Source organism: Pteropus medius, unplaced genomic scaffold (assembly GCF_902729225.1).
Source record: "Pteropus medius unplaced genomic scaffold, Ma_sr-lr_union100, whole genome shotgun sequence".
Taxonomy (NCBI): domain Eukaryota; kingdom Metazoa; phylum Chordata; class Mammalia; order Chiroptera; family Pteropodidae; genus Pteropus; species Pteropus medius.
In genome coordinates, this window is record NW_024349797.1 from 6,544,769 (window position 1) to 6,564,402 (window position 19,634).

Below are 19,634 nucleotides of genomic sequence, written 5' to 3' on the forward strand. Positions count from 1 at the left end.
CTCACTACCCAAGCAATACCTTTAAGTGATGGAATGTAAATAGATGAATTAAAGTTGATCAATTAACAAGTTATTCTTAAGCACCTACTTTAAAGGCAGCAGAAAAAATATAGAAAGGGCACTGGCGTCTGGAGTAGAGTTCTAATTGGCTCTGCCACTCATGAACTGTGACCTTGGGCAAATTCTGTAACCTCTTTGGGTTTCAGTATTTACATCTATAAATGAAGAGATCAAACAGATGCTCTCGAATTCTCCTTCCAGCTCTTATATCACAGGATTTTATGTGTCCAGGATGGGACTCAGCCATCATTGGGACGCAAAAAAGCATGTGACATCACCATTGCCTACAAGGAACTCATAGTCTAATTATGCCCATGCAAACTCTAACCATTTCCAGCATAACATGGGTACTGGGACTGTATTGTCATCTTTGACTGGGAAATATGGATAATTTTTTAAATAATCGTGTGATCTATGGCTGAAACAGAAGATGTTTTTTTGCTCCTGTTGTTTGTGGGCTTCTCCCCCAAATTTATGACTTTAGGAAGAATGTTTACTTAAGGTAAAACTCTGCACACATGCTAAGGGATAAGTTAAATGGGTAAATTAGGGAAATGGGACCTTTACTGGTTGTGACCAGTAAGAAGACTCCCTTCAGAAAAAATGTGTTCCCCTCTTACTGAAAAAGTCATACCAGCCCTGCCACTAGGTCACCATTTGCTTCAACGCAGTTAAACCCCTTGAGCCTAATTTGTCCCCTAGAAGGAGCCTCTTCACTCCTTATCCAGGCATTCTCTGGAAGTTGGGGGGCTGATTGAAATGCCTGCCTTGGCACTTTCCGTTCTGTTGCTCCAGCCATGTGAGTCTGATTCGTTCTTGCTGCTGAGTTAAGAGAGATTAAACGGAGCAAAGCTGTTCTCTTAGTTTCCTGATCTGCACCATAGCAGCCAGAGTCAGAGGAAATGGGGACAATGGGAAGGAAAGTAAATTCTCAAGAGTGATGTGTATGCGATCTCTAGCAAGCAGACCCCGTGTTCACATGGTGGCTTGGAATACTAGGTCATTGCTTTGGAGAGTCTTCCAGTGCCCAATAAAACCTACCACCTATGCGACACAATGTGAGGCAAAAGCTGAGGCTGAGAGATAAGGGCTGGCAGGATATGTGGCTGAATAAAGAACTTTCAATTTCCTTTACTTAATAGATGGGCAAGTTTCACATCATTAAAAAAAAAAAAATACCCACATCAAAAACTCAGCTTCTAATCTGAGTGCACATGGGCAATGTCTGAATCTTTTCACATGATTGACTTAATCAGAAAGCCTAATCTAACAGGAAGAATCACTGTATTAATTTAAATATGGCAGGTGCTATCTAAGTTTATTGCAAGAGCTAAAGACCAATTATCTTGTATTTTTTCATAAAATTGCATTTTCTAAAAAGAGACTGGTGTGTCTGAATATATCCATCATAACAAATCTTTAAGCTTTGATGGAAGTGACTGCTGTTTATTTGCAGAATGTCATATCTGTACTGTCGAATCAATGCTAAAGTTATCGTATTAGAACTAAGAAGAGAGCCTGGGAAATTAGTTTTTTATAGACTTGCAGCACGGCTTCATGAATAAAAGTGTAAGGCCAGGTGTAGAAAGGGCCTTACTCCAGGACCTGATAATTAGAGGGCAAGTTTTTAAAGCAGAAATAACATAGTCACCTCCCACTAGGTTCAGGGTCGAAAATAAATAAATTGTTTTCATCATCAGGACCTGAGGAATAGGCAAACTTTCAAGGGATGGGGAAATACTGAGGAGAGACAGAGAGACTGAGATCGAGGATATGTTTGAAATATATTGAATTAGGAAGGTGGGATGAAAATCACCAAACATTAGCAAAGGGCAGTTGTCTTGTTACAAATAATAAAGGAAGAAAAATAGAAGCTATAAGCTGAGCCTTTGAAGAGAATAAAATATTAAGAAAATTAGGAGCTTATGTACTCAGAGGAAATCAGTTGTAAAACTAATTACCAAAATATTACATAATAATTCAGTGATGCATTTGTCCATTGATAAGAAGGGAGGGGTAAAGTTCTGTTGGATGAATAATGAAAAATGGCTTTGAATACCAGGAGCTGACTTTGATCCATTTAGGTCTCTTATGTGACTCTTGGCTCTACTATCTTTGTTTTAAGAAGAGCAATATAATTTTCCCTAATATTGCTGGAGATTAATTTTATTCAAAAGACTGAAAATGTTATGTATATTAAGCACATAAACATATACAAAAACTATATTAGGCCTTCTAATTAAGTCAACCATGCGATAACATTAGACATTGCCCATGTGCCCTTGGTTTACAAGCTGATCCAATACTTGTTTATCTACTAAGTGAAGGAAATAAAAAAATCTTTATTCAGCCACATATCCTCTCTGTCCTCTCAAATCAAATTGCACCCCACCCCAAGTTATGCACACAAGATAAACAACCTAAGGGCTCAACAGGAGAAGAGTGCAAATTAGAGCCCATCACTTCATGGAATATTATGGAACCATTTATAATGACAGATCTAATAATATAGAGAGAGATTCAAATACTATAATAGAAAAAGGATGCAAAATTATATAAGCACTATGATTATAACCAAATGCAAACTATGTTTTTCTATAAATGGAGACCAGGAAGAAAGGCCAATAGCTATAAATATTCAATGGGTATTATTTTAGCAAATCAATTTGCATAATATTTCAGGTTTTCCAAATGCCAAATAATATGTATTTGGGAAATAGCTTAGCAAAATCTGGGTGCATTCTATGATGACATAGTAGCACCATCTCACTTAGGGCTTAAAATCATGGCACTGGTCTTTTATAGTCCTAGAGTTCTAACTGAAACCTTAAATCATTATCCTACAGGCATACAAAACTCAATAAACCCAAAACCAAACATCATTTTCACATCCTAAGCTGTACTTCTTTTTTGTCTAAAGTTTTATTTACCCAAACTTTAAAACTCTGAATCAGTGTCGACTCCTCCCATTTTCCTTCCCCAAGTATCAGATGAATCACGAAGTCCTTTTATTCTTCACATCTTTAGTATCTATCTACTCCTTTCTCTCATTTCTCACTCTCACTGACCCAGTCTTAGCTCCTGCCTTTGATGTCCAGGCTATAGCAATGGCCTCCATCTAAATTCATACGGAGGCACTTTTGTTTCTTTCCATCTACCACACCACAGCCAAAGTTACTTTTCTCAAACACAGGTAAGATCATCCTTCCCTATTGACTGAAAAGTAGTCATTTTCAAACGTTTTAAACATTAAAATTATTCATCAAAAATTTTTATATTGGAGTGACTATACCATATTACTAAATAAATCTTATGTGTTTCAGAAGTTAAAAAAATTGATGGAAAATGCTTCAACTCTTTGAAATGAGTAGTTGAAGGAGGTATTATAACCTTCTTAACCATGGGGAAATTGAGGCACGGCGAAGATAAATTATTGTTATAGGAGAATGGACCACAATAGTTGCTTTCTTCCTTTTTCCGAATTCCAACATTTGTTTTATGATAGAGATATATATGTCATAGAAGCGAGAGTCATTATCCTTCAAAATATTAGCCAACATTTCCAGGAAAATTACGTTTATGAATTAGAGTCACACATCCACCAAACTCATCTGTTTATAGTCCTTGGTCCCTCGAAAGTGTGAAGTCTCCATATATCAAGCATTAAAATCAAAGCACTGGAAATAAGCAACTACTCTTAATGTGTATTTCTTTTTCAGAGAATATTCAATACTAAAAAATTCCTTGATTGCTCTTATTAGAGATGATATTTCAAAGCTGTGGAATAAAAGGAGGAAAAGGAGACAGATGAATGTGCTCCAAACCTTTTTATTCTAAGTATGTCTCATGAGGTGTTATCAGAAGGACTGTTTTTAAAATTGAAAAAAAAAAAAGCTACAGAAAAAGACTGATGAGTAATTGTAAAATGATCATTTTTTTTTTCTTTTTATTTATGTTTTGCCTAAGGACTTTGCACTTAGTTAATGCTCTGTAAAGTAGAGTAACATTGCTATTCTTAAGTATGTTGCATTAAATATATTTATCTACTATATATTCTTGTTAGGTTAAATCTAAGGTATAGAGATAATGATATAGAAAACTAAAAGTAGTTTGCAATGTGATTTAGGAACGATGGGTAACAAAAGAATTTGACTAAAAATGGGTGTGATTTTATAATGAGCCTGCCAAAAACTCACCAAAGACAAATTATTCAAATGTCTTTGTGGTTAGATTTCTCTTGTAAATTGGCAGCTATGTTCTGTTCCATCATGAGAGATATCGTGAATCCTAATTGATAAGTATTTATAAAATATTTCCACATTGAGATGAAATGACACAAAGCTGAGATGGATTAATGAGCAGATGCCTGAGTGACAGTGTGAAGATATGAAACTAGGTGGGCCAAGTTTTATTGATTAATTCAGCAACATTTATATTCTGAGCATCCACAATGTTGATAGAGAAATTAAATAGCCCTGTCCTCCAGGAACTCATGGTACAAAAGGGTTCTGGATTTTCATTTTGTTAGACTATAAAGCTTATTTATTTTCTTAAAACTGAATACTGTGTAATTTCTTAGGAATTATTTTGTTTTTCTATATAAGAAACTAGCTCGGTTATGAAAGTTAAATTAAGTTGGCTATGAGATAATCTCTGAAATAAATCTCAATATAGAGTTCATTCTTTAGAATTTAGAGTTTTGTGAGTATGGTGTAATTAATCAGGAGCTGCCTGTTGTCTGACCTTGCCTTATACAGTTCGCAGAGAACAACTTCATATTAAAACACTGCCATTTAAATAAAAGAAAATGATCAGCCCTATACCGCTATTTCCATTGTGAGGGAACTGAGTTTCTATCTTGTTTGCTGAGGTTTTTTTGTTTTGTTTTGTTTTGTTTTTTGGCTTTTTTTCCCGCATGTTAGAAAGCCATTGTCCTTTTCCCCATCATCGTCCCTGTCCCCACCGTCATCCCTATCCCCACTCAGATACACAGTTAAAAGTAAAGGGTAAGCATATTAGGGAGACAGTTTAGCATAATGGAGGGAAGTAAGTCATTAGTTAGATCTGGATTAAACTCCTAATTCCACTCGACCTTGGGCAAGTGATTTTACCTCATTCTACAGCTTCCTTTATCTCTAAAACTGGGATAGTAACTGCTGCAGGCTGAACTATGTCCTCCCCAAAATTCATATGTTGTAGTCCTAACCCCCAGTACCTCAGAATGTAACTATTTGGAGATAGGGTCTACAAAGAGGTAATTAAGTTAAAATGAGGTCATTATGTTGGGCTTTAATTCAGTATGACTTTTACCTTATAAAAAGTGAAAATTAGGACACAGGTGGGTAAAGAGGGTAGGCTATGTGATGACATGAGGGGAAGACAGCCATTTATAAGCCAAGGAGAGAGGCCTTAGATGAAACCAACCCTGCTGACACCTTGATCTCAGAATTCCAGCTTCCGGAATTGTAAGAAAATAAATTTCTGTTGTTTAAGCCACGCAGTCTGTAGTTCCTTGATGTGGCAGCCCTAACAAACTAATACAGCAACAATATCTAAAGTGAAAGATATAGGAATTTGAAATGTTCTACTGTATACTATAATATATAATAAATTATTCATGTATATAGCAAGCATGAGTGTTAATATTAGTATTAACAACAGTATTATAATTAATATTTTTAAAGTATTACCAAAGGTTTGTGAAAGAAATAATTGCTCCAAAGGAAAAACAATGAGTTTATGATAGTTCTTTTAAGCAAGAGGGAATTTAAGCTTTATTTTTAGATCAGTTTCAATGTGGAAAGCATCGTATTTTTTATTATTGACTTCTTTTTCCTAGTGGAAGAATCCTGAAGTAACCAGTAAAAATCTTTTTATAAATGTTTTTTAACAGAATGTATTTCTGAAAATGTCGTTACCTCTAAGACTCGGAAAGGGTCATGATGTGTCTGTAAGCACTCTGGAATGTGCCTGGAATCTACGTGTGATTTTATCTTACTCAAACTTCAAGGTAGCACACATGTATATGAGGAATCACAGAAGTGAGCCATCTCGGTAGTTGGTATCCGATTTGGAAATCACACAATTATTTAGTTCCTTTTCAGACTTTCTGGAAAATCCATGGTAACAGTCCCATTAAAAGGTCCCGCCAAACGTATTTGCAAGAACAATATTTACACATATACGTGAAGAATGATATTTGCCACCAGAATTAAATAATGGTGGACTATTTTTTACTCATGTAAACAAAACGGGTTAATAGGTAGAATTTTACTGGTTTTACCCTTTTCTTTCCCCCACCAGCTCCTGTGGAACTTTTGGCATTAGATACAATATATAAGAGCTTCACTCTGTGCACAAGTTTGCATTCCAGTTTTACCAAGCAGATTTTATACTACACTAAACCAGTATTTGTTCTTCTGGGAAGTCTTTGAGTCCAAATCTTTCTTCTAGAATACTGGGACATGCTTTGAAACATTACCTTTGTCTCGTTCTGGCTTCATGCTTTTTTGTTTCTAATCATTCTCTCTTCAAGAGAGAGGGAGAAATTGCCGCATGTGAAGGGTGTCCTCACCTTGCCTGAACCTTGTTTAAGAAAAGGGGCTCACCTCTCCCTGAGGATATACTTAACTCTTAGGTAATGCTGTCAGTTTCTCAGTTAGCTAGCAGTAAATCTGATGATTATTTCTTTGCCAAAGATGAAGGATGTTCTTTAAGATTGATGAAATTTCTTTCTTAATGTTCACTCCCTTGAGTTTTGCTTTATTTAAGGCTACTTTATCATTGGTTTTGGTGTTTATTTAAAAAACTTCAGCGTAGACAAATAGATCACATAAACCATGCATTCCATAAATAGATTGCAGGGCCATTTGTGAAATCTATATATCACTTATCGCTTATCTTGTACTCCCCAGTGGCTCCCTCTGTAATGTGGAGGTTTTGTTCTTTGTAGTTTTTGTTTTGTTTTGTTTGTTTTTTAAATTTTATTTTATTATTAGTTTCAAGTATACAGTACATTGGTTAGACATTTATATAGTTTATGAAATGGTGCCCCTGTTACTCTGTCTTCCCTCTGGCTCTACACCTAGCCATTATCTTACTGCTGACTGCATTCCCCATGCCTATGACCATGCTCCCTATCCCTATGACCATCTATCAGCTACTAATTTGTACCTCTTTATCCTTTCACCCCATTCTCCCAGCCCCCTAACCCCCCTCCCTTCTGGCCATCACCAGATTGTCCTCTGTATTTGTGAGTCTGTTTTTGATTAGTTTGTTTCTTGTTCCTTAGATTCTGCATACAAGCAAAATCATATGATATTTATCTTTCTCTGACTTATTTCACTCAGTATAATAACCTCTAGTTCCATCCGTGTCATTGCAAATGGTAGGATTTCATTTTTTTTATGGTTGAGTAATATTCCATTGTATATATGAACTGTTATATATATAGCCGTTCTGATAGGTGTGAGGTGATATCTCATCATGGTTTTAATTTGCATTTCTCTGATGATTAGTGACCTTGAGCATCTTTTCATATGTCTATTGGCCATCCGTATTTCTATTATGAACCCTCCCCTCCTCCCTGTGGAGCTCTCAGTCTCTGGGGATTACTTTAGGGAAGCTCCCTCTCTGGGTCAGCAGGACAGACAGAGTCAAGAAAGGGAAGACCTGGTTCTACTCTTAGCTCCACCACTTAACACCATGTCAGGTCATTTCATCTCTCTGAGCATCCATTTACCTTTTTACTAAAACAGTAACAAAAATATTTGCCATTAACATTTCAGTGGGTATTGGGGGAAGAGGCATCAAATGAGATACTCCCAAAGAAAGCAATTGGAAAACCATTCAATGGTATGAAAATGTAAGGTCCTACTATTATGAACACCCCAAAACAACCAGAAGTGTGGAGGGGAGAACCAAGTAACAAACTAAATAAAAGCAATCAAGATACTGTCTTCTCTAGGCCATCAGTCATTACGAGATCCTTGAGCTTTATGACTCCATTTACTAGAAGAGATGTTTGTCAGTCTTTCCATTTTGGGTATTAGCTATATAGTAATTGACATGAATAAACAATAGTTTTAATAGTGCTAACTACATCTACTAACATAATATATTTTAGGTCATCAATAGCACACTTATTTCCCAAAAGGATTTATCAATTTACAGTAAAGAACACAAATGTGGATAAGGTTGGTGAAAGAAAAATAAAATAGAAATAAGGAATAGGAATCTGAAATACTAGAGAAAGACAAACATATACCTTAGCTTCATTAAATTTTGTACTAACTTCTTAGGCAATGTTCAAAGAGCACCAGAGTAGGAGTTTGACATTGCTTATTTTCTTAACTTACCTACCCGGTGGTTTGCACGTTAAGACTTATTTTATTACTTAATTTATTATTCTACCCACGACACTTGTCTACAAGTAAATTATCTAGTTTTCTTTAAGTTTAACTCTCTCAAGCTTCCCCTGGGAGATGCTTACAAACTCGTTCCATTTTAACACCAACTAAAAATTATTTCAGGAAAAGCCGATTTGCTTTTTTTCTTTTTTTAATTTTAAAAACATAAATATACAACCAACATTATATTTAAATGCCTTTCTGGAACCACTTTATCTTTGATTATTTGGTGGGGAGAATAACAAATTAATTTCATGTAGTCTATTGTATTTTATAACCAAACTTTCCTTATTTCATACGCACACGCATGCATGTGTACACATATATATGTATATATTATTTTCATAGCTAACATAAATCTTAAATAGGACCATGATTCTATTCCTATAGACAATCTCTCAAATAAGTAATATGCTATTTGGATATGGGACTAGAAATCTTGAAACAATGTCATGATGGCAGGACCATGAGGTTTATAAGTCAAAACAATAACAATAATTATCCAAGGGGTCCTAAATAAAGAAAAGTTGAGTTGCCATCAGCAATTAAATTCTATTAAAATAATCAGTATTAGGCATCACAGATTTAGGAACTATTTATTGGAGAAATGTATGGACTAGAAAAAAAATTATCTTTAATTTTCCTTGAGAAATCATAGATCATCTATTTAATCAACTTATTGTATAACTGCTCCCCAAGACTCCTTCATGATTTCCGTGAAGTCTACCCTTTTCCACCTGTCAATCCCACACATAGAATATACACCGAAACATAAATATTCATACCCTTACATCCAGCTCTGTCAAAATCACCATCAGCTCCATCTAGTAAATAGCTAACCAGTTATAAAAACAATGAGCCAAACTCATTTTGGATGCTTTTGGAACAAAAGAAGTTGTGAATTGAATGTCATACTTGCTCACTATTTGAAGATGGGATATATCCACTTTATCTTGGTTAATGGTGACAGTCTGGAGATTTCATTCCTGAAATACTGTGTGGGTTGGAACTCAGCAAAGCAACCTTAGCTGCTTGCAAACTTAAAAATCCTGCAATATTAAATGACCAAAATGCCACCATAGTAATTTTTCTTCAGTTGAATTGATCGCTTTTTTACTAGCAAGCAGAAAATTTACAAGGTCCTGATTATTAATAAATGTAGTATGATTTTAGCACCAGTGTAGTAAGCACGGTGAGAATCCAGTAATCAGAACTACTAGGCTCAGGGGAGAGAAAGCAAGTGATATGCTATCGCATGGCTCAGCAATGAAAATCTTTAATGGATCAGCAATGAAAATCTTTAATGGATCAAGGAGGGTTCTTATAGTTCTTGAGACAGTCCCGAAAAGTTAATTTGTAATCTGCATTTTAAAATAAGAAAATTAACTTTTTAATTTGAAAATGTAAACCAAAATAATTTTATGTTCCCCCTGGGACTCGGCATTTTATACTAAAATTAAATGAAAGCTCAAATTTATGTTTAAAAACCATGCAAAGCTAAAGAGAAAAAGAATAACCAGTTGTCAGAGTAAAAAGTTGTAACTATTAACTTCCTCTAAAGCAAACATCGGACTAATGGAACATTCAGGGTCTTTATTCACCCTTACTAGCAAATTCAGTACCCAGAGTACATATCTCAGTATTTATTTCTACGTTGCAGAATAAGCCATATGCTAAGGACTTTGTATCTTTTATGCTCTTTTTATCTGCAGAGTTAGAATTATCTAACATAGATAATAACAGAAGCAATACAAACAATTTTTTAATCAGATTTTATATTTGCTTACCTTAATATTGTCATAATGGGGTTTTGGACTATTTTTATTTAAAAATTGAAGCCATGGTGACCTCCTAACCACTATATATAAGAAGTTGTATATTTATCTTTTAAAATGCTCTTCCTCTTTATATTCTTTATATTGAAAATTACTGAACAAGGGCAGTGAGTAAGTAATATAAGCAGAATAGAAGGTTTGTAAAGTTATCTGTATGGTGAGAAGACCAGACTAGCTTTTGAAAACATGCCAAATCTGGGGGCTATGGCTTTGTTTTCATTTCGCTTTCGCCTTAGGAGAAAATGTGAAAAGCATAAAGTACAGTCAACTTTGCATCATTGATATAGCTTATTTTGTAATTATATTAAGCTATAAATGGCATGTAGTGAAGACAGACTTTTGGAGGCAGGAATGTTAAGCTGGAGACATAAAGGAGGTGCCACTTATTTAAGTCAGATATTTGGGTATCGGTTTACAGACAATGTAAACAAGTGACGTAGCCCATAGAACAGTTGGGAAGATCCAGATGATGAATTTGAAAAGGTTTTGCAAACTGTAAAACACCATGTATTTATGCCGCTGTTATCAACTTTCGACTTGTTCTTTTCATAGTAACAAAATTATTTCTTGATAGACTATAGATTTATTTCTGTAGTAGAATCTGCCACGTATTTCGGATAGACGAGGGTAAGAGTTTATGAATTGCCACAAGATGTCATAGACTCATTTGCATTTTTGGTGATTCTACACATTAATCACTAAGTAACCTTCAGTTCTCCAAATAGAGAATAAAGAGAATGGTGATGACATTTGTAATCATCCACAGAAGGGGAATTATTTAAATTCTTCACAGATGGAGAGATATCAAGGGTAAATCATTATAGCCACATTTTTAATTTTAAGAAGCTTTGAGGGTGTTTGTGGATAGTGAGGAGCAAACATTGTTTTGCATATGGAATTAATCATAAACTTTCCATACCACAAGCCCAGATTCTCCAGATGACTATGGAGGACTTTTCAGATACCATCGCTAAGGACTGAGAGTTCACGAGAGGAAGATAATGTTATGTTACATGTAATATATAAAATGAGCATATTGGAGCAACTAAACTAGTGACCTTTCGAAAAGGACAAATTAGATTTACATGCCTCAGAATATAATGTGGCTTAGTGCTTAAAGGATGACATATGACATATTCTCCTATTTCTAGTCTCATAGCAGTTTACTTGATTATTTCTAAATGAGCTACATAACTCATTTCTTCTTTAAACAACATAATTCAACCTAATATTCTCTGTAAACTAAATGTAGACCAGTGCTTGAGAATTTTAGCAAATGCTAAAGATATCTGAATGCTTGTCTAATGTTGCTTTAAAATAGTTTCAAGGATTGGACCGTGTTCGCTGGGAACACACACAATACAATCTGGTGCCAAATGTTCTCTGAACTTTGAGATAAGTAACATATGGAAGTACTCACTGTTGGTAACATACATACAACCATAGGAACTGCAATGGTGTAGTCTATTCTAGCTCCCAAATCTAAATGCTTTTCTCTAAGTTCAGATTTTAAAACATGTTTTTTTAAAATAGAATTTTTAAATTTATGTTATGAAACTGTTTTCTTAATTTTTCTTCCAGCTTTCTTTCTAAGTATTTTTAAATTAATATCTTCTTACTAACCCCCTGGGTTTGTAAATAATAATAGTAAGAACATAAGTAATTATTGTAAATAGCAGTAAAAACACCGATAAACCACCTCATCGTAATTGACAACACCACTTACCATGTGCAAAATTAATTATACTGAGAGTTTTCTTCCTGTCTCCTGTATCTTCTTTTTGTAATTTAGTTTGGAGAAGGAGATAGAATCTGTTATATAATACCAGATAAACACTGCCGCTGGGGGAAAAAAATAAAGTTAATTTTTAAAAGGCCTCTGGAATTAATTTTTATCACCTTTTTTAAATTGCAGCATAATAGTGAAATAGGCAAATGCTTTAGTCATGTAAGTTAGTTTTCTCAGGCGACAGCTTTCTTTCCTGTGGGGCCGGTAGCGATGCAGGCATGCAAGGAATGATGGCTTTGGATCCACGTTTCCTTCAGTTTTGTGACATGTCTCTGGAACTGCTCCCAGCATCCCTGACCAGAATATCCTGACAGCTACGAGTTGGAGGAACTAGTTTTCTCTCTGGTGCCTGTCCTGGCAGAGATAGAAAATTAATCTTGCTCTTGAGGAAGATGGAGTTGTTTGTCACACATTCCAGAGCTCTCGAACACAGCATGTAACTTGCCCTCTGCCTTTGGGCAGCAGGAATTGACGGTGGAAGGAATGTCTCTCACTAACATCTGCTTTGTTAGTACTTCATTTAGCTGCATCTTTAATTTGGAGTGACAGTCACCTTTACAGGCTTTGGAGGCCATCCCTCTCCACAGCTGTCTGTGCAGAGTCTCAACAGTGTGCCTACCGCTGTCACCACACCATACTGTGCCCTGATGGCTCCCTCTCTCCTTGCTTTCGCAGCTGGCGCTACGTACATCTTTGGGAAGAGTGGAGGCCTCATCCTCTACACCTGGCCGGCCAATGACAGGCCCAGCACGCGCTCGGACCGCCTTGCCGTGGGTTTCAGCACCACTGTGAAGGATGGCATCTTGGTTCGCATTGACAGTGCTCCAGGCCTCGGTGATTTCCTCCAGCTTCACATAGTGAGTACCCGGCCTCGACCTGGATTCTCTTTCCTCCCTGGCGGTCTGAGTTGTTAACCCAGATAAATGCAGGAGAACATTCTAGGTAGACATGGCAAAGGGGCACAAGCTTGTAAGAATTGCCTACGTCTGTTGGCACCATATCCAAGGGGTGGTCTGTGTGATAAGCCTATTCGCCCATTGAGACGCGAACCGTAGAATGCCTTGGGAATAAAAAAATTAAAAACTCTTCTTGTCCAGACACCCTCCCTGTGTGGCGTGACCCTTCGTGAAATATTTAGCACACTCCTTAGATGTCAGTGAGAGGTTTACCTGTGCGGTTCATCTTTACCTGGTACAAGAAGCGAAGCCAACGTGAGCGTTGATCTCCTAGGCTGGGCATCACACAGCTTTCCTGTAAAGGGCCAGATGGTAAATATTTTGGTCTTTGCGAGTCATACAGTCTTTGTCAGAGCTACTCAATACTGCCATTGTAGTGTGAAAGCAGCTGTAGGCAATATATATTTTATAAAGTGTATATGACTATATTCCCATAAAATGTATTTATTAAAACAGGCTACAGGTTGTACTTTGGTAACCCTGTCCTAGTCTGCAAACTTCCTCACAGAGATATAAAGAGTATGTGATGAAAACTGAGGCCAGAGTGGATGGGGCAGAAAGGAAACAGCACAATGACCAAAAGTCGGTGTGTTCCTGTGTGTTGTGGAGTCACATTTTGCTTGTGTGTATAAGCACCTCAGCCACTGCCGATCATTAAACACAGTGCAATTCTACGAAATTAAAATGATTTGGAGGGAAAAAATTACTTCGTTATGAGGATAGAAAATATTTTTATAGCAACAATTAAACCCATTTTATCACCTGTGCAGTCTGCAGTTAAGAAAGTAGGCTAAAGAAGGAGATGATTCTCATCCATAAGGACCCAAAGTGCAGCCTCCAAGAGCAAAGAGAGGAATTGTTCTCATTAGTTAGCAATGACAAGGCTAGAAAGAATGGATTTAATTTGGAGCAATAAGAATTCAGCTTAAATAGCAGGGGGGGAAAGCAGTTTTAGAAGAAAGATCAACTGGGGATTACCACCAACCTCCAAAAAGGAGGAAAAGCAACATTTACGGGGGATCTTTGAATCCGAGCTTTGCTAATGTGCTGGTCTGCTGAGGGAAGAAAGCAGAGGGTGGGCTTTCATCCTGGTTTCCAGAGCGGAGGTGGCTGCCTGGCTACCACCACGAGCAGCGAGCTCAGCCCTCAAGGTGGTCCCCATCTCCAGCACCTGCTCTTCCAACATGCCTTGGAAACAGGAACAGCTTAGAGTGGAAGGCTTGAGCCGGGAGCCTGTCTAGTCTCAGCGTGAGCCAGAGCAGGGCAAGACTCTGCCTAGGAGTGCAGGGAAGGACTCGTTAGAAATGATCGCCTTCAGAATGTGGAAGAGGGGTCTCGAATAGAGTCGTGACCCTCCAGTGCTTTCTGAGATGCTTCAGGAACTATGTGGCACTATGAGCCTGAGCTTGAGCATTTTGAAAAGCCATGCCAAGGAGCACAGAGGAAGACAGCCGTAGTTAGTACAGTTTATCTTTATTTGGCCTCTAGGAACTACCGTAATTTACAAAACTCTGTGAGATTTATGCTGCATATAACTTAATGACTATTTCATGGCAACTATAACTAGGCGATTATTACCAGCTCGCTTGCATTTTTGCGATGATTTATCTTCCTTTCTTGTTCACTATGACTTACTAAGAAAAACATGATTTGGTGCAGCCATGAGCATCTTTTCTGAGTCAGATAATCCGCTACCAATTTATGCATTTCTCCCATTCATGTTTTGGAGAGCATTTAAGAGAAATGTTTTCTTATTTTCTGACAGTTTACCTGAAATTGGCACTGTTTTTATAAAACGAAGGTGAGGAGCCTCGGGACTTCTAGGTTGAACCATAGCATTCCGTTTTAACATTTAACAAGCAAAAATACATGAAATTTTACTTCAAAATGCATAGAACCCCTACTGTTTGCTTGGACTTATTCTAGAGATGCTGCCATTGTTTAATTATTCTAGAAAATCCCAGCAGATTGTCCTGCAGAGCTTGGGTTAGAAAGGACATCATCTGCTCTTTTCAGAGAAAAGCAAGAGAGACCCTACGATGTGAAGAAACCTGAAATACCCGTGGCCATCTCGAGCACGGGATCGCTTCATTGATCTAGTGATTTCAAACCATTTTTTATTCCCTAGTGAATTATTTCTGGTGTCTACCGGAGAGAACAACTGTATGCGACTGTATTCTGATAAAAATTTATTTTTAAGAACAGATTTCAGGCTGTACTTGGGTGGCCTCTGTATTAGGCTGCAGATGTCCTCATAGAGATGTAATGAACATGTGATTAAAAACTGAGACCGAAGTGGGCGGGGCAAAGGGAAGGTTCCTTACCACACCCGGAATCAAGGAGTCCAAGTGGAATATCAAAAGACTTGATTACAAAACCAGCCTCTTGTTTCGGACGTTTACACAGATGCGTCAGGAGAGTGAAGGCATCAATATTTACTAAGATACTTTTCTATGACTTTTACAGTTTGTAAAATGCGGATTTGTTTATTGAATGCAGTTTGTTTCCTTGCACTAAAGAAAATTACTCAGAAAGAAAAGAATTTAAGGGCCATTAATGAAAGTGGAAAGGGGTGGGCAGGAGTGGGGAAGATATCATTCCCCTTTGCAGTTCCCTCAGGAGAAAAGAAACCCACTGGAGGAAGAAAAAAAAAAAGTGACTGCAGATATGAAAAGGAGATCAAAGCAGGGTAAATCCCAGGGACAGGGGACAAAATAAAGAAGTGGGCCTGGGAAAGAGAGAACAGAGCTGCCTGCAGGTGAGCTCAGCAAGGGTTCCCATGTGGGCACAGCTTCTGCCAGTGTAAATGTTAGCTATGGAAACATAGAAGGAGTACTTTGGTGCTCCTGCTGGTTGTCAAGCCAGGATGGATATAAGTTGCTCAAAAACAAAGTGTGATCTCTGAAATTAGCAAGCCTGTGCCCGTATGTCTGTGTGTGTGTGGGGGGGAGGCAGAGAGAGAGAGAGATAGCGAGTGTGCATGAGTGTGTGAGCAAGAGAAGGTGAGCACTAGAGTGAGAGCAAGGAGGGAGAGGAAGAGAGGCAGGAGGGAAGGCGAGGGAAAGAGATTGAGGGTTTGTGTTTTAGAAACTGGCGTTGTAGGCAACTCCTAAAAATTCTTGAAGGGTTTTGAGCAGCAGTAACACTGTCAATGGAATAAGCTTTTACCCCCAAGTTAGCTTATTTGAAGGAAGAGAAAGTACCCTTCCAAGAACACCAGGGAGTCTGACCCTGAGCTGAGCACCCATTCTAGAAGAGTCTTGCCTGCTGTAGAGTGCTCGGAGCAGGAATGGCAAACAGGCTTCCTCTTGCCTGCAGCTCTCAGTGCCTCTCACTCTCTCACTTCAAGCTTTATATTGGAGAGATTTGTGAAGGCAGCAGGCAAATTCAGCAGATAGGAGTTCTGGCTTCCACTAGCCGTGTCTGCTACCTGTGCACCAGTGGGACTCGGTGGATGGATATAAGCTGCGCATTTATGACACTTGCTCTAGGCTACACACTGTCCTCCCTCACATACCTGACCTTTCCTATTTCTTTTTCTTTGTCATCCTGAAATTTCCATGCCTTAAAAACTCTAGGAAAATAGGTGTCTTCTTAAACTCATATTCCACTGGAGTCCCTGGAATCATTGACTGATGGGTTTAAGGCAGTCAGTCTCACCGTGGTCTTCGCCACACCAGCCTAGGGTCTGCTGCACTAACAGAATTTGAATTTTGTTTGGAGACTTAGGGAGAAAGGAGGAGAAATGAGCATGACTAATTCGGAGACATATATTTTGGGGACAGCAGGAATAATGTGGAGAGAGCTTCAGCAAAAGGAATTCTTGTTGGTGTAAGGTAAAGAATTGGTGCAAAGAAAGGGGGACACCAAGGCAGAGCTGGAGGTGCTGTGCACACAGTTTTTCCTATTTCACAGTTTGCTCAAATTATCTGTTGTTCTGGCCAAAGGAGCTCAGACTCTTCTTCCTTTTGTTTTTTGTTTTTTGTTTTTTTTTGTTTTTTTTTAAACCTTAAGTTTTCTACTCATCTAAGCCTCATGGTGGTTAAATAGGCTTTGACAATAGTGTTGAATAAAACAAGAATGAGATCGTTCAAAATCAGAGAAGGCCAAGAGATTGAAAAATTCAGACTGTTTCCTTCAAATTAGCTTACTTTTTTTTTTTTTGGTTCATACTTCCTTGATATACTGTTTTTTTCTGCGTCAATTATTAATGATGATAATAATGAAATCACGGAGGAAATGTGTTTGACAAAGGCAAATGATCTTCATTGAAGTATGCGTGCGTGAAATGAAATTCTGTGGAAGAAGAGTACCTTAAGACAGAGGGATTTTTAAAAATTAGTACTTCAAATATATTAGTTCTCCATGAAATCTATTTCTGAGAAATTAATCTGCTCAACATTCGGAGAGAAGCTGCTCTTACTTGCAAGTGACATCTGCCTCTCGACCCCACATCTAGGCTCTGTGGAGCTGTGTCGTGTTACACTCACCTTCATTTATACAATAGGGAAGAAATTGAATAAGACCAGAGAAAGGATTACCATGAAGCGCTTGCTGTTGCTGTCATGAAACTCTTGACAGTCTCCTTTTACCACTTTCAAAATAGAAGGTCGGAGAGAACTGGGCAACAATTAGCTTTTCTTTATGTAGTTACTGCAGAGTATAAAAAAGACATCTTATTAATTTCTTTCTCCCTGTGTGTAATTTACAGTTAATCCTCTTGGATTCATTTTTTAATTATGCGCCTTTCAGGAACAGTGAAAATTTATGTGTCAGGGCATCTATTTTGTTTGATAAGAATCTATAACCTTCCCCAATGGTCTCTTTCCTGACTTTCAATGTTGATAACTTACATAAAACGGCGTAGGAGAAGAGAAAGGATTGCTGTCCAGACTGACCACCTTTTCCTGATGGTGAAATGTTCTCCTTCCAAAACACCGCCCCTCCCCACCCCGCAAAAGAGGCTGGGAGTATTCTCTCAGCGTCCTATTTGGGGAAATCAGATATTTCTTAAGCTTGGTTTGAATAGTACAGTTTTTCTATAATTTATAGCATTTGAAGAGACTCCTGGAGGATAAGTGGGAGCAGAGCTGAAAATGATAAATGGTCTGTTCGTCACATCTGCTGTATATATAGTTTGCTGGCCTGGATGCTTCATTGGGCCATCTCTGTGTGGGGTATTCACAGCAAACCTTCACCATTTGCTTGGTTAGTCTTCAGTGAGGCGAGGTGGCTTAGATTCATCTCTGGATTTGGCCAGTGGCAGAACTGGATTTGATTCAGGAACTGCATTTGAGGGAATCTGCAGAGGCGTACAGAGGAACGTTGGCGTTTCTGAGACCGGTAAAGCAAGTAAAGAGGGAGAGAACAAGAAAACAGCAGAAGTGTCCAACAGAAGCAATTTCGTTTCCCACAGAGTGCTGCGCACTGCAGGTTGGCTCTGTGCTTCCTTTAGTGCTATTTGTTCTTAGTGAAAAAGGCCTCTTTGGGTTTTCTGGGCTTAGGGGCTTTTTCCAGATCATTAGCCACTTCTGTGGAGAGGGCTTGCTGGGGATCGTCTCTGCAGCTCCCAGCTTAGCCGTTCCATCCCGGCAGAGTTGGAGAAGAAAGTGGGAGAAGGGAGTGGAAGAAGTGAGGATTTGATGAAGTGACTGCTTATATAAGCTGGACCAGAGGTAGCTGCCTGCATGGGACTTGGTGTGTGATTTCTCAGATCTCTATTATTCTCAAGGTATTTCTATCTAAATCTGTTTACTTTGATTCCACACTTGGTTTTGTGAGGCAGGCAGCCTGCCATAGTGGAAAAATGTACTTAATTTGAAATCAAAAGATTTGGATTTGAGTCTTGTTTCTGTCAGTATCCAGTTAGCTATGGCTTTGAGCAAAACACTTCCTCTCTCTCCTCCTCCTCCTCCTCTCCTCCTCCTCCTCCTCCTCTCCTCCCTCCTCCTCCTCTTCCTCTTTTTAAATGCCTATAGCACCTGGTATTTCTAGGTGGTCTCCCATCCAAGTACTAACCAGGCCCAACCCGGCTTAGCTTCTGAGATCAGATGAGATCGGGCACATTCGGGGTGGCATGGCCTTAGATCTTCCTCTTCTTTTAAATGGGTATAAAAATCTTATAGGGTTTTCCTGAGGTTCAAATGAAATGAAATAAAGTATCTAGAAGTTGTTCGTTATCAGCAAAAGGCTGCTCAAATGTAGAAAGGTAGTTCACTCAATGAAATAACAACCAGAAGGTGATGACTTCATTTGAGAAAAAAAATAGTGAAAGGAGAAAGTAGAATCTCATTTTAAGTACTTTTAAAGTCTATTTCTGCAAACAAATTCCTATTTTATCTGATCAGAAGTCTTTTTTTTTTTTTTTAAATTAGATCCACATTTGCAACTTTTGGATTGTCCTATTAACTCATAATGAAGAGCCCAGTTCCATCTGAGAGAGGCCTGGGTAGGTTGATAGGATAAGTGGACTTCTGCAGCTCCCTTAGTGTCTCCTTGTAGGACATTATGTCTTTATACAATGTCACAAGGTGATGCATTGTGCCTCTGTAGCCCTTTAGTGTAATGTTCCAAAGCGCTCTGTACT

General features: G+C 38.0%; 1 protein-coding gene and 1 pseudogene across 1 annotated transcript in view; one reads left to right on the forward strand and one right to left on the reverse strand.

Moving 5' to 3' along the window:
* The window catches only part of NRXN3 (neurexin 3), a 1,605,778-nt gene that overhangs the window by 1,267,523 nt on the left and 318,621 nt on the right, over positions 1-19,634 (forward strand). The window contains exon 27 of the mRNA XM_039883931.1: positions 12,768-12,949. Coding sequence (XP_039739865.1) covers positions 12,768-12,949 — 182 coding nt within the window. The remainder of the gene's footprint in view (positions 1-12,767; positions 12,950-19,634) is intronic.
* LOC120619820 (uncharacterized) lies at positions 19,018-19,136 on the reverse strand (annotated as a pseudogene).